At 45.0% G+C, this 26,566-nt stretch overlaps 2 protein-coding genes across 3 annotated transcripts; one reads left to right on the top strand and one right to left on the bottom strand.

Annotated features, from left to right (window-relative positions):
- Positions 1 to 53: 53 nt before the first annotated feature.
- Positions 54 to 5,533, bottom strand: LOC129835355 (zinc finger protein 420-like). Its single transcript, XM_055900979.1, has 3 exons — positions 5,215 to 5,533; positions 3,372 to 4,890; positions 54 to 2,506 (listed from the first exon to the last, which is right to left on the bottom strand). The coding sequence occupies exons 2-3, from the start codon at positions 4,656 to 4,658 to the stop codon at positions 611 to 613; spliced, it is 3,183 nt and encodes a 1,060-aa protein (XP_055756954.1). The 5' UTR covers positions 4,659 to 4,890; positions 5,215 to 5,533; the 3' UTR covers positions 54 to 610.
- LOC129835344 (uncharacterized) lies at positions 5,534 to 25,839 on the top strand. Of its 2 annotated transcripts, none has more exons than XM_055900957.1 (11): positions 5,534 to 5,946; positions 6,241 to 6,373; positions 6,650 to 8,077; positions 10,540 to 10,604; positions 10,766 to 11,138; positions 12,142 to 12,597; positions 14,378 to 15,510; positions 15,824 to 16,034; positions 16,782 to 17,060; positions 17,370 to 17,603; positions 21,150 to 25,839. In XM_055900957.1, exons 1-11 carry the CDS (start codon positions 5,938 to 5,940, stop codon positions 22,046 to 22,048), a joined length of 5,220 nt encoding a protein of 1,739 aa, XP_055756932.1. In that variant the 5' UTR covers positions 5,534 to 5,937; the 3' UTR covers positions 22,049 to 25,839. The 2 variants fall into 2 exon arrangements, with proteins under 2 accessions (XP_055756932.1, XP_055756941.1); XM_055900966.1 differs by having other exon boundaries at positions 6,212 to 6,373.
- The last annotated feature ends 727 nt before the right edge of the window (positions 25,840 to 26,566 follow it).

Here is a 26,566-nt window from a genome sequence, read left to right as displayed (position 1 = left end):
TTGACCCCTGCCTAGGACCCTTATTTTATGCATACAACTTCTTACTCAAAGAATTAGAAAAATAATTCCTCCAACAACCATTTTATTTCCACCAGTTGAGGTTCGGAATTTTAAACACCTTTTAAAATGAACAACATATCCAAATATCAACTGTGAATACAAAAACTCTGTAGCTAAAATATGAACTTTGAGCCAAATAATTATTTTGAGACAGATGAACAAAATAACATTCTATTCCAAGCTCTATACACAGCATATCAATCCTCAATGACTGCAAACCTGTCTCAATGAAATCATAACAAATGTTTAAAAAAGAAAATGGATCCTTCAATTAATTTCCATCTAGTTATCTACAAGGGACAGGTTTAAGCATGTTACCATTCACTGAGTGCATGGTAGGTTGGGTTTTTGGGACAGACTGAGTCTAGGTTCCTGTCCCAATACGTTAGAAATGCATTCTTCCTATCTGGGACAGGTAACAGACAGGTTCCCAGGTAACAGACAGGTTCCCAGGTAACAGACAGGTTCCCAGGTAACAGACAGGTTACCAGGTAACAGACAGGTTACCAGGTAACAGGACACCGGACAACTTGGTCAGGTGTAAACAAGGTTACCATTGAGTCTGTGATGGGTAGGGATAAGGGACATGCTGATTGTGTGGTAGGTAGGGATTAGGGAGTCTTGGGACAGAGACAGGCGGAGTTTGCCTGTGTGTCTCCTGATGTTTCTTCAGACTGCTCAACTGGGCAAAGGCTTTATCACACATGCGGCACTGGAACGGTTTCTCTCCTGTGTGGGTCCGCCGGTGGTTTTTCAAGACATTCCCGTCAGCGAAACACCTCCCGCAGTCAGGGCATTGGTACGGCTTCTCTCCAGTGTGGATTCGCAGATGAAGATTGCAGTGGCTCTTACTTGTGAATCTCTTGTCACAGTAAGTACAGCAGTAAGGTTTCTCACCCGCATGAATCCGGAGATGAAGTTTTAAACTCCCTGCCAGAGAAAAACTCTTCCCACACTGAGGGCAAAGGTAAGGCTTCTCTCCAGTGTGTATCCTCTGATGAACCAGTAAGTTACTTTTAGTGGAGAAGGTCTTGTCGCATCGGGAGCAGTGGACCCGGCTAGAATGGGTCCGTAGATGATCCCTTAGAAGAGCCTTGGATGAGAACTCCTCCCCGCAGTGGGGGCAAGGAAGAGGGTCTTGGTGCCTGTGGATGGGACCCAGTGTCTCCCCCTTGTGGTTCTCCTGGTGATGCCGTTGTAACGTTTTTGTATGACGAAACTTCATCCCACACACCGAGCAGTGGTAAGGTTTTTCTTCTGTGTGAGTTCTGATGTGTTTCTTTAAATTTCCACGATCATTGTAACTGTTTCCACACTGAGGGCAGGAGTACGGTTTCTCCCCAGTATGGATTCTCAGGTGTCTTTTAAGACTGGCGGCCACAGGGAATCCCCTTCCGCATTCCAAGCACACATGTGGATTCTTCACAGGATCACTTGGCGGGTGTCGTGTTTTTATGTGTGATTCCAGTCTTTCTGCAGTTATGAAGCTCTTCTTACATTGACCACAGCGGTGAGGGTGTTCTGTGTGAAAAACCTCCCGGTGATGTTCAAGGCTTTGTTTTCCAATGAATTGCTTCCCACATTCAGAGCAGAGGTAAGGTTTCACTGTGTGTTGTTTACCCATGTGACTTTTGATGTGTTTCTGTAAGTTTCCAGAATCACTGCAAGCCTTCCCACAATGATGGCAAATGTACGGTTTCTCCCCTGTATGAGTTCTCAGGTGTCTCTTAAGACTTCCAGCCTGATGGAAGCCCTTTCCACATTCAGAGCACACATGAGCTTTCTCTGCAGTCAAGTTCTCTCTCCTTCTCTGCAGGTTCTGTGTGTGTAGTTTAAGACTTCCTGCTGTGGTAAAATTCTTACCACAGTGATCACAGATATGGGAGCCATCTCCGCAGTAGGTTTGTTTGCGTTCTTTAGCATTACGAACGCTCTTCTGATAGGCAAGTCTCTTCACAAAGACCTCCTCTCCCGGGTGAGTTTTTCTGATGTGTCTCTTTAAGTTTCCAGAATCAGTACAAGCCTTCCCACAACGAGGACAGACGTACGGTCTCTCCCCCGTATGAGTTCTCAGGTGTCTCTTAAGACAGCCGGCTTGTGTGAAACTCTTTCCGCATTCAGAGCAGATGTGTGGTTTCTCTCCAGACAGATAAAGTAAGTGTGTTTTCAGATTTGTAGCAGTGCCAAAATTCTTCTCACAGTGATCACAGATATGGGAGCTAGGCCTGTCTCCTGAGAGGGTTTTGTGTTGTTCAGCATTAGACGAGCTGTGGGGTTTCTCTCCTGTCTGTGTTGTCTTGTGTATTATATGGCCACTCTGCCCCGGTGTCTTCCTGCAGTCGACTAGCTGCACAGACACCCTCTTCAGACCGCACAATAAGGCGCTACCGGGAGAGGCACGCCCCGGGGACTCTGGGAGGGCAAAGGGGGGCGGGGGAGGTTTGTCCTAGAAAATCATAAAAATAGAGATGGAATGAATCAGGAAACACTTTCCTACCGGTCAAGTCATTTTAAAATCTTTGCAGAGAAAATCAGAAGTCTTTCCTAGATTCCTCTCATCATCTTTCGATTACTCGGCATCCTTCTTAAAATACATTGGAGGGAAAGAACCAAGAACCTTCTCCTCCAATGCATTTATAGAAGGAGGTCCAGGAATCAATGATGAGAGGAATCAAGGAAAGAGAAACACACTTCAAGCAGAGGTCGCATTAACGCAGTTCTTCACGCATAAAAAGAAAGATAAAACGCAGAAAAAAATATCTTGTTGCGTTTTGGTAAAACTTCAGTAGGTTTCACTCCAAATCATGAATTTAAAAAAGGACACATTTTTGTGCTTCAGTTGCACTTCTGCAATCGGATTAAATATCTTCGCTCTCGTCTTGACCAATTACATTCCACCACTCTGACTGCTGTGTGCTTTAGTTCAGTTACAATGCTTAAAGAATAACTTCAAAGTAAAACATCAGGAAATGTATCTGGCTCCATTCTTTCTATGATAAACATTATAAATATGATGGCCGTGCATCGTTTTGGTAAAATATACCTTGTTTTTTTATTGTACGGTAAGCTCATTTACTTGTGTGGCTGCGAGCCAAATAGCGTCTGTTGTCATCTGATGAAATGCATGTGAATTAAAACTGTAGTTGCATGTCTGATCACTCTATTGAAGCAAAAAACACTTGACTTTCAATATAAAAACGCATGCTTTAACGGAAATGCTTTAAAACACTTTATGGTCTGTGTTTAAAAGAAATGCTGATTTCTAAAAGCTAATGCGACCCTTGTTTAACACTGGGAATTTAAGTACTCACCCCTCTCACTCTCTGCTCTGGTGTGTACCTCTCTGGAGACGACTCCACCTCCAGCCCATCGCTAGCCATCCAATCCCTGTCCTCCTCGTCCCAGTCTACAGCGTCATCGGATTGGCTGGGACTCATGGGCTCCGCCTTCAGTCCGTTGCTAGGCAACCAATCCCTGTCCTTAACGTTGCAGTCTACATCATCATCATCATCATCGTCGTCAGCACCATCATAATAGGCTTGGCCGGGACTCATGGGTACAACGCTACCATCCTCCTGTATCCCTTTGAGGTCCTCTTTCAGTTGGAGTGAACAAGATGTTCCCTGCTCCTCCGATTTAATTGAATCCGCATTGTCCTGCATTTCCTCCACATTTCCTGTAGGGATGCTCCTCTGAGTGGCGAAACTCTCCACAACCATCTCCTCTACTGGGTGAGTTCTTCTCATGTGTTTCCTCAAGTTTCCACAGTCACTGTAGTCCTTTCCACATTTGGGGCAGACGTACGGTTTCTCCCCAGTATGAGTTCTCAGGTGTCTCTTAAGACTGGCAGCCACAGGGAATGCCCTACCGCATTTAGAGCACACATGTGGGTTCTGCAGAGGATCACTTGGCGGGTGTCGTGTCTTAATGTGTGATTCCAGCCTTTCTGCAGTTATGAAGCTCTTCTTACATTGACCACAACAGTGAGGGTGATCTGTGTGAAAAACTAGCAGGTGATGTTTAAGGCTTGATTTTACAATGAATTGCTTCCCACAATCTGAGCAATGGTGAGGTTTCACTGAGGGATTCACTGTGTGTTGTTTAACAGTGTGCAATCTGATGTGCCTCTTTAATGTACTCTGGTCTGGTGTGTTGCTAAGCAACGCAGCTCCTCCCTCTTCATTCCATTCTTCATCGCAGTCTACAGCATCATCATCACATTGGCTGGGATGCAAGGGCTCCGTTGTCAGTCCGTTGCTAGGCAAACAATCCCTGTCCCTCTTGTTGCGTTCTTCATTGCAGTCTACATCATCGGATTGGCTGGGACTCATGAGTGCACTGCTACCATCCTCCTGTATCCTCCTGATGTCCTCTTTAAGTCGGACTAACCAAGACATTCCCTGCTCCTCTGATTTCATTGACTCCGTGTTGTCCCACATTTCCTCCATGACTTTACGCCTTAATAAGCGATGATTCATACCTTTCATTTCAGAGCCATCCATTCCACAACGTTCACACAGGTCGCGTAAATTGTCCTCAGTTAAATTCCATAAACACTTTTCGATTTCATCCATCAACGTTTCCTTCTCTGAACTCATTTTGTCCCAGCAGTTAGAATGTTTTTGTAAAAAATAAAATAACTTTCTATTGAATTGAGTTGTCACTAGTGTGAGGTGTGTCTCTCTCCTGTGTATTCACAGGTCTCCTATATCTCCTGCCACACCGGGAGCTTCAGGAAGTGCTGCATTATGGGTCTCTGTCAAAGACAAGTTATTTCAGGATCCGATCTTCTTCCTGTCACCAGAACAGTGGAATCCCTTGTGAGGTCACCTGTGTAAATAGGACGATATGGTGTAAGACAAAAACATTTTATACAGGCGTGCAATATGCATAGTGACATTCTATATTTGTCAAGTCCGTGAAATGTTGACTTTTAATTTACTGTCACTATTTCATTTTTACTTAATAGAACAATATAATAAAAAAATATATTAATGATAATAAAAATATTTTTGTAAGATATATATGAAATGTCAAGGTTCACACGATGAGGGCTTGTATTTTGAAGCTAACTAACGTTAACTAATGTAACACGAACATTAGGTACAAAAGTAACTCATTGATTATATGTACAGTCGCTCTGCCTTTACTTACCAAATAGAAAACAATCGTCGTTTTACTCCTACATCGACTCTGTATGAGCAGAGCTTCAAATTAGTTAGCAGGAGCTATTAGCTAGCCAACAGTACCAAGCTAAAAATGTAGCTGTCTGATGATGAGCAGGAAACGTTACCTAGTTAACAGTTATGCAACGGTAACGACTAGCTAACTACACCGTTTGGACAAAGCCCAATACCTAATGTTTTACTGACCAGATTTATTTAAACATTTTCCCATTCTCCCCTCGCGGTTAATGCAATCAAAGAATGGCCATATCCAAACTATGTGGAATGGCGTCCAGTGATGGCATCAACTTTTTTTCCGGGTTAGCTGCTGCCCCGGAAGTAGTTCTAGGCGGTTCAGTCAACATAGCTAGTCTGCTTAGATAAACCTTACTTAAAAGCATTGTAGCTAGAGTTATTTACAAATATATCTTCAATATACTTGGCGTAGACTATTTCCATCCTGTGATAACGTAGATATGGAACTATTAAACCAGACAGACGTGAAGTTACACACGACAACTTAAGCTAACATTATTAGCTAGCTAAGTACCGTTAGCTAGCTCAGTACGCTATGCTAACTTAGCCTGCTATCTATTTTTGCGAAATAGCTGTGATTTCTCATAACAAAGCAACATTTGAACTGATTGCTTGCTACAGCCGGAGAACAACATTTTTTCGACAATTTGTTGTTGTTGTTGCTTCGGCTCACACAATGTATGAGGTGAGAAGTGAGCTATAGCTAGCTAGTTGCCCTGAAACTAAAACCTGTTTTGCTTGAGCCCAAAGCCATAGATACAGCAGGTATAGATATAGCTGGTTAGCTAGTTATGTAAATGCATGGCTCTGCTTTAGTCAACTCCATTGTCTTGTTCAAGGTTAGCTTGTCATTTGTAGAAGTTGGTATACATTTGTCAAGTAGTAAGGACTATTTTATCAAGTCAGTTCGTTATTAAGACCAAAGCCAATAACATGACATTATCTTCTAGGCCTATCTCTGACTGTACTTTTCAATCAGGATTTTGATGAACCCCAGCCAAACCAGTCAAATCTACTGGTTCCTGACTGTATCCATGGTGACCAGAACACCAGCGGTCCAGAGATGGTTCCTAGGAGCCTTGACTACTTCAGTGACTTTCTAAGATTGAGAGGTAAGTCGGTTGAGAGATTTCCATTAACTTTAGTAGGTGGAGGCTGAGGCAGACTGAATGTTTAAACCATCTGACGGTGTTGTTTAGGTACAGCGTTAACAAAACAGTGCAACACTTACACAAGCTGGGGTGTATTCACTAGGAAGCTAATAGCCGAAACAGGGAAAGGAACTATAAGAAACACTTGTTTTCATTTGCTACGGTGTACACTAATGAATATACCCCTTTGGTTTCCACTCGAGCAATCCTGATCGGACTCTTCCTATATCCCCACAGGAGAGAGTACCAGCCGTCACTCTGACAGTGAGGGGGCAAGTTCTACCTCAGGAGAACCTGAACAACATGAGGACAATCACACAGCCAAGAACACACACAGCTGCAGAGAGTGTGGAGAGGAGTTCCCTACCCAGCATTATCTAAGAAAACATCGTAACACAACACACACAGGAGAGAAGAAGACCAGTCCCAAACCCAGGAAGAGCTACAGCTGCCTGGACTGTGGGAAGGAGTTCCCATGTCCATCTAAACTACAACGACACCTTCTGACTCACACAGGAGAGAGGCCCTGCTTCTGTTCTGACTGTGGGAAGAGTTTCACTCGGGAGGAACATCTGAAGACACACCAGCGGTTCCACTGTTCTAGTGGGGAGGGCAGTCCCTCTATATCGGGAGATCCTGAACAGGCAAAGAACTGCTGCCTGGAGTGTGGAAGAGAGTTCTCTAGTGCTTACAAACTACGCAGACACCTGCTGACACACACGGGAGAAAAGCCTCACTCCTGCTCCGTGTGTGGGAAGAGTTATACTTATCTACACACCTTGAAATCACATGAGCTGAAACACACCGGGGAGAAGTCTTACAAATGTTCCGTGTGTGAGAAGAGCTTCAACCAAAAGGGAAATTTGAACCAACACATGTTAGTGCACACCGGTGAGAAACCTTTCTCCTGCTCTGTCTGTGGCAAGTGCTTCACCCAGAAAGCCAACCTGACTGCCCACCAGCTCTCCCACACAGGAGAGAAGCCTTTCTCCTGTTCCATCTGTAGGAAGGGCTTCACTCAGAAAGCATATCTTAAACAACACCAGAAACTGCACACTGGAGAGAAGCCTTACGCCTGCTCCGAGTGTGACAAGAGGTTTACCTTCTGTACATCCTTGAAAAGACACCAGCTGCAACACACAGGAGAGAGACCGGACTCGCTAAGTTTGAAAGAAATACACCAGCAATCACACGGCAAAAAAGTTGAGGAGAGTCTCTCTGCATCAGCAGCAGAACCTGAACAACACCAGGAGAATCACACAACTAAGACGTCGTCTCACTGCTGCTTAGAATGTGGGAAACATTTCAAAACGTTATCGTCTCTACAGATCCACATGAGAATCCACACAGGAAAGAAGCCATACCCCTGCCCTGACTGTGGGAAGAATTTTGCTACAAAAGGAAGTTTGAACTTGCACCAGCGGTCACACACAACAGAAGCAGAGAAACCCATCCACTGTGAGGAGGAGAACACATCACAGGGGCAGGAGATGGTATCTGATAACCTACAGGACCTCTGTCAAACACTGGGGCTGAAGGCTAAAGTCGAAGAGGAGAAGGACAAGGTGGAGGAGGATGGAGAAGGGGCGACGGATAATGCAGAGGAAGTTGGAGGGCTGATTAATTCTGATGGAGAAGAAGTTGACTGGGATTCTGTTCAACATAGTAAGTGGAGGCAGAATGCTGACTGTTCTTTAGTTGACTGGGGTTCTGTTCAACATAGTAAGTGTAGGCAGAATGTTGACTGGGGTTCTGTTCAACATAGTAAGTGGAGGCAGAACACTGACTGGGGTTCTGTTCAACATAGTAAGTGGAGGCAGAATGCTGACTGTTCTTTAGTTGACTGGGGTTCTGTTCAACATAGTAAGTGGAGGCAGAATGCTGACTGTTCTTTAGTTGACTGGGGTTCTGTTCAACATAGTAAGTGGAGGCAGAATGCTGACTGTTCTTTAGTTGACTGGGGTTCTGTTCAACATAGTAAGTGGAGGCAGAATGCTGACTGTTCTTTAGTTGACTGGGGTTCTGTTCAACATAGTAAGTGGAGGCAGAATGCTGACTGGGGTTGTATTCAACATAGTAAGTGGAGGCAGAACGCTGACTGGGGTTCTGTTCAACATAGTAAGTGGAGGCAGAACACTGACTGGGGTTCTGTTACACAGTAATAGAGTCTGACTCATTATCTAACCCAGTGGTTTTAAGGAACTCAGTCCGGCTTTTAAATGTACTCTTGAAAATTGTAATAGTAGAATGCACAAGGTGCAATGTAGAAACTGGGTAGTTCATCATCAGTTCATCTTGTCGTGTCAGTCATTACAGACCTCAGAGAGATACTAATAACTGGTCAGTCATTACATACCTTAGAGAGACACTAATAACTGGTCAGTCATTACATACCTTAGAGAGATACTAATAACTGGTCAGTCATTACATACCTCAGAGAGATACTAATAACTGGTCAGTCATTACATACCTTAGAGAGACACTAATAACTGGTCAGTCATTACATACCTTAGAGAGACACTAATAACTGGTCAGTCATTACATACCTTAGAGAGATACTAATAACTGGTCAGTCATTACATCCCTCAGAGAGATACTAATAACTGGTCAGTCATTACATACCTTAGAGAGATACTAATAACTGGTCAGTCATTACATCCCTCAGAGAGATACTAATAACTGGTCAGTCATTACATACCTTAGAGAGACACTAATAACTGGTCAGTCATTACATACCTTAGAGAGACACTAATAACGGGTCAGTCATTACATACCTTAGAGAGATACTAATAACTGGTCAGTCATTACATACCTTAGAGAGATACTAATAACTGGTCAGTCATTACATCCCTCAGAGAGACACTAATAACGGGTCAGTCATTACATACCTTAGAGAGATACTAATAACGGGTCAGTCATTACATACCTTAGAGAGATACTAATAACGGGTCAGTCATTACATACCTTAGAGAGATACTAATAACTGGTCAGTCATTACATACCTTAGAGAGACACTAATAACGGGTCAGTCATTACATACCTTAGAGAGATACTAATAACTGGTCAGTCATTACATACCTTAGAGAGATACTAATAACTGGTCAGTCATTACATACCTTAGAGAGATACTAATAACTGGTCAGTCATTACATACCTTAGAGAGATACTAATAACTGGTCAGTCATTACATACCTTAGAGAGATACTAATAACGGGTCAGTCATTACATACCTCAGAGAGATACTAATAACGGGTCAGTCATTACATCCCTCAGAGAGACACTAATAACGGGTCAGTCATTATATACCTCAGAGAGATACTAATAACGGGTCAGAAATGCCCGTGTCAGCTAACGTTTTTTAGCTCATAGAATTTGTTGCATTGTTTGAGTCACTCAGATATCACATGAATACACAGTAGATTTGACTTCAATACTGCAACATGTTCCCTGCACCCCATGACAAACATGTGTAGAATGGCAGGAAATAAGCTTCAAAACCGCAAAATGTTTTCTCCACCAACAAGAGGGGTCTGAACAGTTTGTGTCATGAACAGTGTTTGTTCCCATGGAAATAGACATGGCGTGTCTCCGGGGGGGGGGGTCTAACCCATAATACCCATAACACCAAATCTCCACAGGAGAGAGTCCTGTCCATGGCTCTGGTAGTCTCACTATAACCCATAATACCAACCTATCTCTACAGGAGAGAGTCCTGGTAGTCTCACTATAACCCATAATACCAACCTATCTCTACAGGAGAGAGTCCTGGTAGTCTCATTATAGCCCATAATACCAACCTATCTCTACAGGAGAGAGTCCTGGTAGTCTCACTATAACCCATAATACCAACCTATCTCTACAGGTGAGAGTCCTGGTAGTCTCACTATAACCCATAATACCAACCTATCTCTACAGGTGAGAGTCCTGGTAGTCTCATTATAACCCATAATACCAACCTATCTCTACAGGTGAGAGTCCTGGTAGTCTCACTATAACCCATAATACCAACCTATCTCTACAGGTGAGAGTCCTGGTAGTCTCACTATAACCCATAATACCAACCTATCTCTACAGGTGAGAGTCCTGGTAGTCTCACTATAACTCATAATACCAACTTATCTCTACAGGTGAGAGTCCTGTCCCTGACTCTGGTAGTAAAGGAGGAAGTCCCCCTACGTCACACATCAACAAGGTGGGAGAAAATAATAACAAACATTTTAATAGGAGATATTGTTACCATTGTTACCATTATAAACATTATTATTATATATTTTACTGTTCTATTGAACCCGTTTTTGTTCCAACATGGTTTCCATGGTAACTTTACTAGAAACAGTCCTGTCTTTATTCTAGGATCCTGGGCCTCAATCGGGGTCGACAGAGTCCCTGGGTCCTGACCGAAGACATGAGGACATCACTCAAACACCTGGGATGAACATTCATATTGAAGAAGAAGAGGAGGAGGAGGATGAGGAAGAAGAAGAAGAAGAGGAGGAGGAAGAAGAAGAAGAGGAGGGAGAAGAAGAGGAGGGAGAAGAAGAGGAGGGAGAAGAAGAGGAGGGAGAAGAAGAGGAGGGAGAAGAGTGGGAGGTGGAAGAGGAAGAAGAGGGTGAAGATGAAGAAGAGGAGGAGGAGGAAGGGGAGGAAGAGGAAGGGGAGGAAGAGGAAGTTGGTGATCTGTTGAATTCTGTAGTAGAACAGGCTTCCTGGGATACTCCTCATCTTGGTAAGTCAAAGTCAAATCACATGTTACTGGTCACATACACGTGTTCAGCAGATGTTATTGGTCACATACACGTGTTCAGCAGATGTTCTTGGTCACATACACGTGTTCAGCAGATGTTATTGGTCACATACACGTGTTAGGCACATGTTATTGGTCACATACACGTGTTCAGCACATGTTATTGGTCACATACACGTGTTAGGCACATGTTCTTGGTCACATACACGTGTTAGGCACATGTTCTTGGTCACATACACGTGTTAGGCACATGTTATTGGTCACATACACGTGTTCAGCAGATGTTATTGCAGGTGTAGTGAAATGCTTGTGTTTCTAGCTCCAACAGTGCAGTAGTATATAACAAGTCATATCTAACAATACACACAATCTAAGGTAAAGGAATGGAATTAAGAATATATAAATATTTGGACGTTCAATGTCAGCGCGGCATAGACTAAAATACAATAGAATAGAATAAAGTATATACATATGAGATGAGTAATGTATGGACTAAGATACAGTAGAATAGGATAGAATACAGTATATACATATGAGATGAGTAATGCATAGACTAAGATACAGTAGAATAGGATAGAATACAGTATATACATATGAGATGAGTAATACATAGACTAAGATACAGTAGAATAGAATACAGTATATACATATGAGATGAGTAATGCATAGACTGGTCTATAGTAGTGTACTATATAGGGAATAGGGCTCTGGTCTATAGTAGTGTACTATATAGGGAATAGGGCTCTGGTCAACAGTAGTGTACTATATAGGAATAGGGCTCTGGTCAACAGTAGTGTACTATATAGGGAATAGGGCTCTGGTCTATAGTAGTGTACTATATAGGGAATAGGGCTCTGGTCTATAGTAGTGTACTATATAGGGAATACGTGGCCACTGTTTTCACACAATAGCATGTACGCTACATGCTATTAGTAGTGAGGGAACTCTACCCATACTGACCCACTGAACTCTCTTCTCTCCACAGGAATGAGTCCTAACTCCTGCCACGGTAGTGAGGGAACTGCCTCAACACCAGGAGCACTGGAACGACAACACCAGGAGGAAGAGAAGACACGGAGGAGCAAACGGAAGAAGAGTCCAGAACGAAAGCAGCCGAAGAAGAAAAAAGAGAAACCGAAGAAGGTAAAGATTCCGAAGCAGAAGAAAGCTAAGATGACCCACCGCTGCTTTAAATGTGGAGAGGGATTCTCCCGTGTCTACGACATGCTCTTACACCAGACCATTCATATAGACGGAACGACCATGTTCAAAACCAAGAAGGTTCACCGCTGCTTAACGTGTGGGTACGAAGCATCCGATGCACATAAGCTGATGATGCACGAGCGGATACACACGGGAGAGAAGCCTTTCCAGTGCTCTGTGTGCGGCAAGAGATTCGCTCAGAAAGGAAATCTGAAAATACACCAGAGTGTGCACAAAGGTGAGAACTCGTACATCTGCCCAGGGACCCAACTGTGGAAATACGTTTGTCCTCTTAAAGGGATACTTTGGGATTTGGTAATGAGGCCCTTTATCTACGTAACCCAAACTCTTGGATACCATGTTTATGTTTCTGCTTGCAGTTTGAAGGAAGTTGCTGACTAGCGGCAGCACAATTGACTTGCCTTGTTAAATAAAGGTTAAATAAATAATTTAAAAAATAATAATAATTGCTAACTGGCGTGGCGCTAACGCTAGTTAGCATTGGCTCACAAAACAACCTCTAACTTCCTTCATACTGGACACAGAGACATAAAAATGGTATCCACGAGTTCATCTGGCTGGGGAAGTAGATAAAAGACCTCATTGCCAAAATCCCGAAGTATCCCTTTAAGCTTCTGTAAAAAACAAAACTTTTGATATTTTATCCTGATAATTTCACTGTTGTAAAAACAAAATGTCAGATATTACACACCAATAAATGGTTTTAGTTCAGTTTAGGTAGGTGTGACTAAAGAGGTGTCAGGCAGAAGGTGTGACTGAAGAGGTGTCAGTGTAGACAGAAGGTGTGACTAAAGAGGTGTCAGTGTAGACAGAAGGTGTGACTAAAGAGGTGTCAGTGTAGACAGGTGTGACTAAAGAGGTCTCAGTGTAGACAGAAGGTGTGACTAAAGAGGTATCAGTGTGGGCAGGAGGTGTGACTAAGGAGATGTGAAGCATGAATATCGTCCTGACCCCAGTCATTGTCTGAGTAGGGTGATACTGGTATTGTCCTGACCCCAGTCATTGTCTGAGTAGGGTGATACTGGTATTGTCCTGACCCCAGTCATTATCTGAGTAGGGTGATACTGGTATTGTCCTGACCCCAGTCATTGTCTGAGTAGGGTGATACTGGTATTGTCCTGACCCCAGTCATTATCTGAGTAGGGTGATACTGGTATTGTCCTGACCCCAGTCATTATCTGAGTAGGGTGATACTGGTATTGTCCTGACCCCAGTCATTGTCTGAGTAGGGTGATACTGGTATTGTCCTGACCCCAGTCATTATCTGAGTAGGGTGATACTGGTATTGTCCTGACCCCAGTCATTATCTGAGTAGGGCGATACTGGTATTGTCCTGACCCCAGTCATTATCTGAGTAGGGCGATACTGGTATTGTCCTGACCCCAGTCATTATCTGAGTAGGGCGATACTGGTATTGTCCTGACCCCAGTCATTATCTGAGTAGGGCGATACTGGTATTGTCCTGACCCCAGTCATTATCTGAGTAGGGTGATACTGGTATTGTCCTGACCCCAGTCATTATCTGAGTAGGGTGATACTGGTATTGTCCTGACCCCAGTCATTATCTGAGTAGGGCGATACTGGTATTGTCCTGACCCCAGTCATTATCTGAGTAGGGTGATACTGGTATTGTCCTGACCCCAGTCATTATCTGAGTAGGGTGATACTGGTATTGTCCTGACCCCAGTCATTATCTGAGTAGGGTGATACTGGTATTGTCCTGACCCCAGTCATTATCTGAGTAGGGTGATACTGGTATTGTCATGACCCCAGTCATTATCTGAGTAGGATGATACAGGTATTGTCCTGACCCCAGTCATTATCTGAGTAGGATGATACAGGTATTGTCCTGACCCCAGTCATTATCTGAGTAGGATGATACAGGTATTGTCCTGACCCCAGTCATTATCTGAGTAGGGTGATACTGGTATTGTCCTGACCCCAGTCATTATGCGGTTAGACTTGAACATGAACTAACACTATCTTCCCCCATGCAGGAGAAGTCAGGAATCCCAGTTTCTGGCCGGACATCGTGGAGAGGCTTCCTACAATAGGTGTCCCGGACCAATACTATGACAACCACACAGCTAAGCCAATAGGAATCCCGGACCAATACCATGACAACCACACAGCTAAGCCAATAGGAGTTCTGGACCAATACCATGACAACCACACAGCTAAGCCAATAGGAATCCCGGACCAATACCATGACAACCACACAGCTAAGCCAATAGGAATCCCGGACCAATACCATGACAACCACACAGCTAAGCCAATAGGAGTTCTGGACCAATACCATGACAACCACACAGCTAAGCCAATAGGAGTCCTGCACCAATACCATGACAACCACACAGCTAAGCCAATAGGAGTCCTGGACCAATGCCATGGCAACCACACAGCTAAGCCAATAGGAGTCCTGCACCAATACCATGACAACCACACAGCTAAGCCAATAGGAGAGGATTGCCAAACTCCATCAACTCTACAGATACACATGAGAACTCACACTGTAGAGAACCAGTCTAGACCGCAGTGCCCTCTCTGCGGGGCAGAGTTCTCTCAGAAAGGCCTTCTGGATGATCACCTGGTGATCGCCCACTCCCATGAGAAACCAGAGAAGCCTTACCCCTGTCCAGACTGTGGGAAGAGGTTCTCCAGCAAGAATTACATCAAGATCCACCGGAAGATCCACAGTGGGAAGATCTCTTACCACTGCGCCCAGTGTGATAAGAGTTTCCTGTCAGCGGAGGGGCTCAAGAAGCACGAGAGCGCTCACCGAGGAGAGAGGCCGTACCGATGCCCTGCGTGTGGCAAGTGTTTCAAACAACAATCCCAGCTGACCTGTCACTTCAAGATCCACACCGGAGAGAGGAGCCATCTCTGCTTCCTGTGTGGGAAGAGTTTCGCCAGAGAGTTTGACCTCCGGGTGCATCTCAGAGTCCACTCTGGAGAGAAGCCCTACCAGTGCCATGAGTGTGGCAAGAGCTACAGGTACAGAGCAGGCATCCGGTCACACATGCAGCAGATGCACCCTGGGAAGCCTATAGTGGAACCAACGCCACCCATCCCCACAGGCCCTCGCTACGGCAGTGGAGGAAGTGGTCTTCCAACAGCCCTTATCAGAAAGGTATGTGCTTTGGTTTGCTGTAAGCTAATGCTATCGCTTTCAGGTTTTGTTTTTTGGGGGGGGGGGGGAGGTTCACTCTAAAATCTAGAAGTTTCTGGAATTGGTTTGGGTTTATGGTTAGAATGGATGGGGGTTAGGTTAAAGTTAGGCATAGATTTAGCCAACCGCCACTCAAAATCTGCCGACATATACCCTTCCTGTTTGACAAGGAACAGAAAGGGGGCCGAGGTTGGACGCTACCCTGAGAAACCCTACAGCAAACATTATATTACTACTGACTGTTAACCAAGAATGACTTATGTTTTCATTGTAGGATCCCGGTGACGAATCCAGCCACAAAGCTATAGAGTCCCAGGGTCCTGATCCAAGACATGGCAGCATGGCCTCCAGTCAAACACCTCGGTTGAAGGCCAGGGCTGAAGAAGAAGAGGAGGAAGAGGAGGAGGAGGAAGAAGAGGTGAACGTTGATGGTTCGGGTAATTCTGAAGAAGACGACGCCAGTTGGAAACCTGCTCTTCGTCTTGGTAAGTGGAGGTAGAATGTCAACAGAAAGCCATTCAACCATAGCCTGTTCATTTGGCTGTGTTTTAAAATGGCACCCTGTCAACAGAAAACCAGTCAACTACAGCCTGTTCATTTGGCTGTGTTTTAAAATGGCACCCTGTCAACAGAAAACCATTCAACTACAGCCTGTTCATTTGGCTGTTTTAAATATGGCACCCTGTCAACAGAAAACCATTCAACTATAGCCTGTTCATTTGGCTGTTTTAAATATGGCACCCTGTCAACAGAAAACCATTCAACTATAGCCTGTTCATTTGGCTGTGTTTTAAAATGGCACCCTGTCAACAGAAAACCATTCAACTATAGCCTGTTCATTTGGCTGGGTTTTAAAATGGCACCCTGTCAACAGAAAACCATTCAACTACAGCCTGTTCCTTTGGCTGGGTTTTAAAATGGCACCCTGTCAACAGAAAACCATTCAACTACAGCCTGTTCCTTTGGCTGGGTTTTAAAATGGCACCCTGTCAACAGAAAACCATTCAACTACAGCCTGTTCCTTTGGCTGGGTTTTAAAATGGCACCCTGTCAACAGAAAACCATTCAACTATAGCCTGTTCATTTGGCTGTGTTTTAAAATGCATCCTGTCCCCTATATAGGGCTCTGTTCAAAGGTAGTGCCCTAAATAGGGAATAGCATGCCATTTGGGCGACGGACAATGTATTTGATCAATTCTTTAATAAACCCATTCTCTTTTTTTGTCACACAGCCAAGACCGGTGGCGGTGGTCCGTCTGCGTCAGGAGGACAGAGAAAACACCGGAAGAAACAACAGGTCAAACGTAAAACCAGAGTCAAAGAAGGCGAACGGAAGCGACCCAGAGCCAAGAGGTTTAACAACCGTCGCTGTTTTAAATGCGGAGAGGGATTCCCCCGGGAATATGAGCTGTTGCTCCACCTGCAGACACATCTGGACTACAGCTGCTACGCGTGTGGAGCACCGTTCAACAACAAAGAGCTGCTGCAGAGACATCAGGAAGAGCACGCCGGTAAGGGAGCCTGTGATGGAGACTCACGACGGCTACGTCATGACTGTAACACTATTATATAGCCTTTCTGACGGGTTACTGGTGAATTCACCGTGAGTAGGGATGTGACGGCTACGTCATGACTGTAACACTATTATATAGCCTTTCTGACGGGTTACTGGTGAATTCACCGTGAGTAGGAATGTGCCTCAAATGACACCCTATTCCCTACATAGTGCACACTAGTGCCCATAGGCTCTTGTCAAATGTAGTGCACTATATAGGGAATAGGGTACCGTTTGAGATATACTAACTGTGTGTTTGTTCCAGAGGAGAGTCTGGGTGTGTTCTCTGGTGAGGCAGCAGGTCCAACTACAGGACAGCAGCGGGGGAGAGGGAAGAGGACTCACCGATGTCCAACCTGTGGCAAAGAACTATCCGACGCGTCCAAGCTGAAGTTACACGTGAGAATCCACACCGGGGAGAAACCTTACTGTTGCTCCCTGTGCGGAAAGGGTTTCACTCAGCCGGGGAACCTGAAAACACACATGAAAACACACAGAGGTGAGAGAGACTTTGGAAAGACGTTCAGCAACATATGCTAATGTTGTGGTCCACGTACCACTTCAGAAAGGATTCACACCACATTTTGTTGTGTTACAAGGTGGAATTCAAATGGGTTTAATTGTTTGTTTTTTTGTTGTTAATGATCTAGACAAAATACTCTAGTCAAAGGTGGAGAAAAATTCAAAGAGTAATTAATAACTTCACCATATTCAATGTCTGTTTTTTATTTATTTTTACCCATCTACCAATAGGTGCCCTTCTATGCGAGGCATTGGAAAACCTCCCTGGTCTTTGTGGTTGAATGTTTGTTTGAAATTCACTGCTCGACTGAGGGACCTTACAGATAATTGTATGTGTGGGGTACAGAGACGAGGTAGTCATTCAAAAACCATGTTAAACACTATTATTGTACACACAGTGAGTCCATGTGACTTATTATGTGACTTGTTAAGCACATTGTTACTGCTGAACTTATTTAGGCTTTCCACAACAAAGGGGCTGAACACTTAACTGACTCAAGACATTTCAGCTTTTCATTTTTAATGAATTTATAAGAATTTTTAAAAACATGACATCATTACTCTGACATTATGGGGTATCGTGTATCACACAAAATCTCACATGTATCCATTTTTTAATTCAGGCAGTAACACAACAACATGTGGGAAAATTCGAGGGGGTGTGAATACTTCCTGAAGGCCCTGTGCTGGAGGCCCTGTGCTGGAGGCCCTGTGCTGGAGGCCCTGTACGGAAGGCCCTGTACGGAAGGCCCTGTACGGAAGGCCCTGTACGGAAGGCCCTGTGCTGGAGGCCCTGTACTGGAGGCCCTGTACTGGAGGCCCTGTGCTGGAGGCCCTGTACGGAAGGCCCTGTACGGAAGGCCCTGTACGGAAGGCCCTGTACGGAAGGCCCTGTGCTGGAGGCCCTGTAGTGGAGGCCCTGTAGTGGAGGCCCTGTACTGGAGGCCCTGTACTGGAGGCCCTGTACTGGAGGCCCTGTACTGGAGGCCCTGTACGGAAGGCCCTGTACGGAAGGCCCTGTACGGAAGGCCCTGTACGGAAGGCCCTGTACTGGAGGCCCTGTACTGGAGGCCCTGTACTGGAGGCCCTGTACTGAAGGCCCTGTACTGGAGGCCCTGTACTGAAGGCCCTGTACTGGAGGCCCTGTACTGAAGGCCCTGTACTGAAGGCCCTGTACTGAAGGCCCTGTACTGAAGGCCCTGTACTGAAGGCCCTGTACTGAAGGCCCTGTACGGAAGGCCCTGTACGGAAGGCCCTGTACGGAAGGCCCTGTACGGAAGGCCCTGTACGGAAGGCCCTGTACGGAAGGCCCTGTACGGAAGGCCCTGTACTGGAGGCCCTGTACTGGAGGCCCTGTACTGGAGGCCCTGTACGGAAGGCCCTGTACTGGAGGCCCTGTACTGGAGGCCCTGTACTGGAGGCCCTGTACGGAAGGCCCTGTACTGGAGGCCCTGTACTGAAGGCCCTGTACTGAAGGCCCTGTACTGAAGGCCCTGTACTGGAGGCCCTGTACTGAAGGCCCTGTACTGAAGGCCCTGTACTGGAGGCCCTGTACTGGAGGCCCTGTACTGGAGGCCCTGTACTGGAGGCCCTGTACTGGAGGCCCTGTACGGAAGGCCCTGTACGGGAGGCCCTGTACTGAAGGCCCTGTACTGGAGGCCCTGTACTGGAGGTCCTGTACTGTATGTTGAGGTGGTGATGGGATGATGGATATGAGGTTGAAATTTTTTTGAAAATGACCCGATCAGGTTTATGTGAAAATACAGCTCAACGTTGATATTTTCTCAGTGTCTTTTGGGAGGTTTATGTGAAAATACAGCTCAACGTTGATATTTTCTCAGTGTCTTTTGGGAGGATTATGTTGCTGTTGTAAGAGTAGCTGGGGGCCAGTCTGTTAGTGGTAACATGCCAACTCTCTGTCCCTCATTGGCACAGCTGGGGGCCAGTCTGTTTGTGGTAACATGCCAACACCCTGTCCCTCATTGGCACATCTGGGTGCCAGTCTGTTTGTGGTAACATGCCAACTCCCTGTCCCTCATTGGCACATCTGGGTGCCAGTCTGTTTGTGGTAACATGCCAACTCCCTGTCCCTCATTGGCACATCTGGGTGCCAGTCTGTTTGTGGTAACATGCCAACTCCCTGTCCCTCATTGTCACATCTGGGTGCCAGTCTGTTTGTGGTAACATGCCAACTCCCTGTCCCTCATTGGCACATCTGGGTGCCAGTCTGTTTGTGGTAACATGCCAACTCCCTGTCCCTCATTGGCACATCTGGGTGCTAGTCTGTTTGTGGTAACATGCCAACTCCCTGTCCCTCATTGTCACATCTGGGTGCCAGTCTGTTTGTGGTAACATGCCAACTCCCTGTCCCTCATTGTCACATCTGGGGGCCAGTCTGTTAGTGGTAACATGCCAACTCCCTGTCCCTCATTGTCACATCTGGGTGCCAGTCTGTTTGTGCTAACATGCCAACTCTCTGTCCCTCATTGTCACATCCAAACAATGACAGCAGTGGAGATCTGGAACAAAGGCTATGAACAGCTTATTGGTCGGAAGGACTTGACTTAACACTGGCCGTGTGTGTCTCAAATGGCACCCTATTCCCTACATAGTGCACTACTGTTTTAGAGCTCTAAGGGCCCTGTTCAAAGGTAGTGAACTACTATTTTAAAGCTCTAAGGGCCCTGTTCAAAGGTAGTGCACTATATAGGGCAGGGCTTTCCCAACCCTGTTCCTGGAGAGCTACCCTCCTGTAGATTTGAACTCCAACCCTGTTCCGGGAGAGCTACCCTCCTGTAGGTTTGAACTCCAACCCTGTTCCGGGAGAGATACCCTCCTGTAGGTTTGAACTCCAACCCTGTTCCGGGAGAGATACCCTCCTGTAGGTTTGAACTCCAACCCTGTTCCGGGAGATACCCTCCTGTAGGTTTGAACTCCAACCCTGTTCCTGGAGAGCTACCCTCCTGTAGATTTGAACTCCAACCCTGTTCCGGGAGAGCTACCCTCCTGTAGATTTGAACTCCAACCCTGTTCCGGGAGAGAAGCCCTCCTGTAGATTTTAACACCTGTTCCTGGAGAGAAGCCCTCCTGTAGGTTTTAACTCCAACCATGTTCTTGGAGAGCTACTCTCCTGCAGGTTTTAACACCAACCCTGGAGCAAAAACCTATAGGAGGGTATCTCTCCAGGAACAGGGTTGGAGTTCAAATCTACAGGAGGGTATCTCTCCAGGAACAGGGTTGGAGTTAAAACCTACAGGAGGGTATCTCTCCAGGAACAGGGTTGGATTTAAAACCTATAGGAGGGTATCTCTCCAGGAACAGGGTTGGAGTTAAAACCTATAGGAGGGTATCTCTCCAGGAACAGGGTTGGATTTAAAACCTACAGGAGGGTATATCTCCAGGAACAGGGTTGGATTTAAAACCTACAGGAGGGTATATCTCCAGGAACAGGGTTGGAGAGCCCTGATATAGGGGTCCGTTTTGGGGCCACAACCTAAATGTCGACCTTTTATCTTCCCTGCAGATGGGAACCCCAGTTTGTTGTCTGCTGGTGGGTCGGGTCCCTCTACATCAAGAGGTCCAGAACACCACCGAGAGAATCACACCGTCGCCGCAGCAGCAGCTCAGGAGAACTTCAACTGTCCAGATCTATCGTCAGTACAGAAACACACGACGTCTCAGGACAGCGGAGAGAAGTCCTCTTTCTTCTGCTCGCTGTGCGGGGAGGAGTTCTCTGAGAAGACACAGTTAGAGGAACACCGGCTGGCTCACCTCAACAAGAAGCCTTTCCCCTGCCCTGACTGTGGCAAGAGGTTCCGCAGTAATTACTACGTTAAGATCCACATGCGAATGCACACCGGGGAGAGGCCTTACCAATGCGCTGAGTGTGGGAAGGGCTTCATCACAGAAGAAGGGCTGAAGAAGCACGAGAGCGCTCACCGGGGAGAGAGACCCCACCTCTGCCCCGAGTGCGGAAAGAGATTCAAGCAACAGTCCCAACTTACGTGTCACTTCCGTATGCACACCGGACAGAAGAGCCACCTCTGCTCCGTCTGTGGGAAGAGTTACTTCAGAGAATTTGACCTCAAGGTTCACCTCAGAGTCCACACGGGAGAGAAGCCCCATCAGTGTGAGGAGTGTGGGAAGAGTTTCTACTATCTACAGGGGCTCCGGCAGCACCAGAGGACCCACGCTCCCAAGCCCATCGGACCGACCCGCCAGCTAGGCAGGCCTAAGCAGTCGTCCAGCGCGGCAGACAACATGGACGTACCAAACCAATCACCCAGGACGGGAAGGCCCAGGCCAGCTCCTAGAGTAGAGAGACCCATGCCTCTACCCAGAGTGGAGAGACCCATGCCTCTAGGCCTGCCTAGAGTTGAGAGTGATCTGGAGAGACCTCACTGGCAGTACTGGCACCTTTAAATGGGAAATCTTCCATTTCTGTTGTTGTTTGAACTAGAGGTCGACCGATTTATGATTTTTCAACGCTGATAAGATTATTGGAGGACCAAAACAAGCCGATACCGATTAATCGGACAATTTTTATATATATACATATATATATATGAGTGTGGTAATATTTGTAATAATGTCAATTACAACAATGCTGAATGAACACTTATTTTAACTTAATATAATACATCAATAAAATCTATTTAGTCTCAAATAAATAATGAAACATCATCAATTTGGTTTAAATAATGCAAAAACACAGTGTTGGAGAAGAAAGTAAAAGTGCAATATGTGCCATGTAAAAAAGCTAACGTTTAAGTTCCTTGCTCAGAACATGAGAACATATGAAATCTGGTGGTTCAGTATTCCCAGTTAAGAAGTTTTAGGTTGTAGTTATTATAGGAATTATGACGTGTCGGCTATTTCTCTCTATACCATTTGTATTTCATATACCTTTGACTATTGGATGTTCTTATAGGCACTTTAGTATTGCCTGTCTAATCTCAGGAGTTGATAGGCTTGAAGTAAGTCATAAACAGCGCTGTGCTATGAGCTGCTGGCAAACGCAGTAAAGTTTGAATGAATGCTTACGAGCCTGCTGCTGCCTACCACCGCTCAGACTGCTCTATCAAATATCAAATCATAGACTTAATTATAATATAATAAACACAGAAATACGAGCCTTAGGTCATTAATATGGTCAAATCCGGAAACTATCATTTAAAAAACAAAGCGTTTATTCTTTCAGTGAAATACAGAACCGTTCCGTATTTTATCGAACCCTAAGTCTAAATATTCCTGTTACATTGCACAACCTTCAATGTTATGTCATAATTATGCAAAATTCAGACAAATTAGTTTTCAACGAGCCAGGCGGCCCAAACTGTTGCATATACCCTGACTGCGTGCAATGAACGCAAGAGAAGTAATACAATTTCACCTGGTTAATATTGCCTGCTAACATTAATTTATTTTAACTGAATATGTAGGTTTAAAAATATATACTTCTGTGTATTGATTTTAAGAAAGGCATTGATGTTTATGGTTAGGTACATTCGTGCAATGGTTGTGCTTTTGTTAAATCATCACCCGTTTGACGAAGCAGGCTGTGATTCGATGATACATTAACAGGCACCACATTCATTATATGCAATGCAGGACAAGCTTGTTAACCTAGTAATATGATCAACCATGTGTAGTTAACTAGTGATTATGTGAAGATTGCTTGTTTTTTATAAGAGAAGTTTAATGCTAGCTAGCTCCTTGCTGCACTCGCGTAACAGGTGGTCAGCCTGCCACGCAGTTTCCTCATAGAATTTAATGTAATCGGACCATAATCGGCGTTCAAAAATGCTGATTATCGATTTGTTATGAAAACTTGAAAATCGGGCCCTAATTAACCCGGCCGACCTCTAGTTTGAACTGCAGATTGTGCCTTTAACCACTGCTACGTTGCGTACAACATTTAAGGCCACTTTCCCGGACACGGATTTCAGACTAGTTCTGCATTTAAATAGCATGTTCAATAGAGAAAGTGTTTGTTGCTCCATGGGTCTATGTATCACGTGTCTCGGAGTAGGAGTGCTGATCTAGGATCAGGTCCATGTAACCTTATTGGGATCTGAAAAGGTGAAGCTGACCATCAATCAGCACTCCTACTTTAAGATGCTTCATACAGACAGCCATTGGACTAATCTATATCTGCTTCATCCAGACTGCCATTGGACTAATCTATATCTGCTTCATACAGACGGCCATTGGACTAATCTATATCTGCTTCATCCAGACGGCCATTGGACTAGGCTTAATCTATATCTGCTTTATACAGACGGCCATTGGACTAATCTATATCTGCTTTATACAGACGGCCATTGGACTAGGCTTAATCTATATCTGCTTTATACAGACGGCCATTGGACTAGGCTTAATCTATATCTGCTTTATACAGACGTCCATTGGACTAGGCTTAATCTATATCTGCTTTATACAGACGGCCATTGGACTAATCTATATCTGCTTTATACAGACGGCCATTGGACTAGGCTTAATCTATATCTGCTTTATACAGACGGCCATTGGACTAGGCTTAATCTATATCTGCTTTATACAGACGGCCATTGGACTAGGCTTAATCTATATCTGCTTTATACAGACGCCCATTGGATTAGGCTTAATCTATATCTGCTTTATACAGACGGCCATTGGACTAGGCTTAATCTATATCTGCTTTATACAGACGCCCATTGGACTAGGCTTAATCTATATCTGCTTTATACAGACGGCCATTGGACTAGGCTTAATCTATATCTGCTTTATACAGACGGCCATTGGACTAGGCTTAATCTATATCTGCTTTATACAGACGCCCATTGGATTAGGCTTAATCTATATCTGCTTTATACAGACGGCCATTGGACTAGGCTTAATCTATATCTGCTTTATACAGACGCCCATTGGACTAGGCTTAATCTTCATACAGACGCCCATTGGACTAGGCTTAATCTATATCTGCTTCATACAGACGGCCATTGGACTAGGCTTAATCTATATCTGCTTTATACAGACGGCCTTTGGACTAGGCTTATTCTATATCTGCTTCATACAGACGGCCATTGGACTAGGCTTAATCTATATCTGCTTTATACAGATGGCCATTGGACTAGGCTTAATCTATATCTGCTTTGTACAGACGGCCATTGGACTAGGCTTAATCTTCATACAGACGCCCATTGGACTAGGCTTAATCTATATCTGCTTTATACAGACGGCCATTGGACTAGGCTTAATCTATATCTGCTTCATACAGACGGCCATTGGACTAGGCTTAATCTATATCTGCTTTGTACAGACGGCCATTGGATTAGGCTTAATCTTCATACAGATGGCCTTTGGACTAGGCTTAATCTATATCCGGGAAACCAGACAGGTATATTATCTCTGTGGTTAATCTCACTACTTTTGTCTCGACTGTTAAAAGTAGTGGGAATTCATGTGCTCGCTAGCAGCAAATCAAAGTGTATTAGTCACACGCGCCGAATACAACGGGTGGAGATCTTACAGTGAAATGCTTACTGACAAGCCCTTAATCAACAATGAATTTAAGAAAATACCTATTAAAAAATAAAATTAAAACAACAAATATTTAAAGAGCAGCAGTAAAATAACAATAGCGGGGCTGTATACAGGGGGTTCCGTTGTTTATGTGTGTTCCTCTTCTCCGATCCCCACCACAGTTATGAAAGATGGAAGCTGGGCTCTGTTTGCCTTGAGAGATTCATTTGTAGAGGGTCCGCCCAACAACAAAAAATAATAGATTTTCAAAATGATTTGTATGCTCTTTTCTTAGTTTAGACTGAGGAGGACCAAAAAACCAAGGTTCAGGCTGTTATGCCATTGTCAGTGGGCGTCCACATAGAGGTGCATTAGTCCTTTACGTTCAGGTTCTGGGAGCGGGTGGAAACCCAAGAAAGTGTTATTTTACGATTAAGATTTGTGATCAACGCCTTTTTTATGACCATCCGTTGAGTTGAGACGCTTGTCTGTTTTACACTAAATATACTATTGGAGTAACTTTTATTTTTTCTTGTATGTCATATTACTCTGTTCAATTGTTTCTCATTCATAAGCACTTTAAATGTTTTATCTGAAGTTCTCGCAGACGGGTCTCGGTGTCTGTGTGGAATGTCACCACCTGATACAACAGTACCTGTGCACAGTAGTCGTGTCATGATTTAAATAAATCTTTGCAATGATTTCAAAAACCAATCTCCATTTTTATTTTATATAAACTATGAAACTGCTGAGCTCAAGAAGTGAAGTGTCTCTTTTAATCAGTAATCATTAATGACTAATAAAATTGTTACTCTATTATGGTACTTTTGTTTGGAGGCGACTTCATGTCAGCCAGAGCACCTGGCTCATGCCGGGGAGGCAGCCCGCTTACAAAACTAATGCAATCACTTTTCACCTGGTTCAAACTCCTCCCACCGGTGTAACCCGGGCCAGATAAACAAACCCCCTCAGTGACAAGAGGTTGCCATGGGGACCTGTGTGGTGCAGCGGTCTAAGGCACTACAGATCTGGGTTCGATCCCGGGCTGTGTATCAGCCGGCTGCGACCAGGAGACCCATGAGGCGGTGCAGAATTGGCCCAGCGTCGTCCGTGTTAGGAGAGGCTTTGGTCGGCTGGGATGTCCTTGTCCCATCGCTCTCTAGTGACTCCTATGGCGAGCCGGGCGCAGTGCACGCTGACATGGTTGCCAGTTGGACGGTGTTTCCCCCGACACATTGGTGCGGCTGGCTTCCGGGTTAAGCGAGCAGTGTTTCAAGTAGCAGTGCGGCTTGGCTGGTCCTGTTATGGAGGACGCATGGCTCTCGACCTTCGCCTCTCCTGAGTCCGTACGGGAGTTGCAGCGATGGGACAAGACTGTAACTACCAAATGGAAATCACGAAATAGAGGAGAAAAAGGAGTAAAATAAATGAATAAGT

This window comes from Salvelinus fontinalis, chromosome 3 (genome assembly GCF_029448725.1).
Source record: "Salvelinus fontinalis isolate EN_2023a chromosome 3, ASM2944872v1, whole genome shotgun sequence".
NCBI classification, from domain to species: domain Eukaryota; kingdom Metazoa; phylum Chordata; class Actinopteri; order Salmoniformes; family Salmonidae; genus Salvelinus; species Salvelinus fontinalis.
Note: the sequence above shows the minus strand (reverse complement) of the source record. Positions and strands in the feature narration are given on the sequence as shown.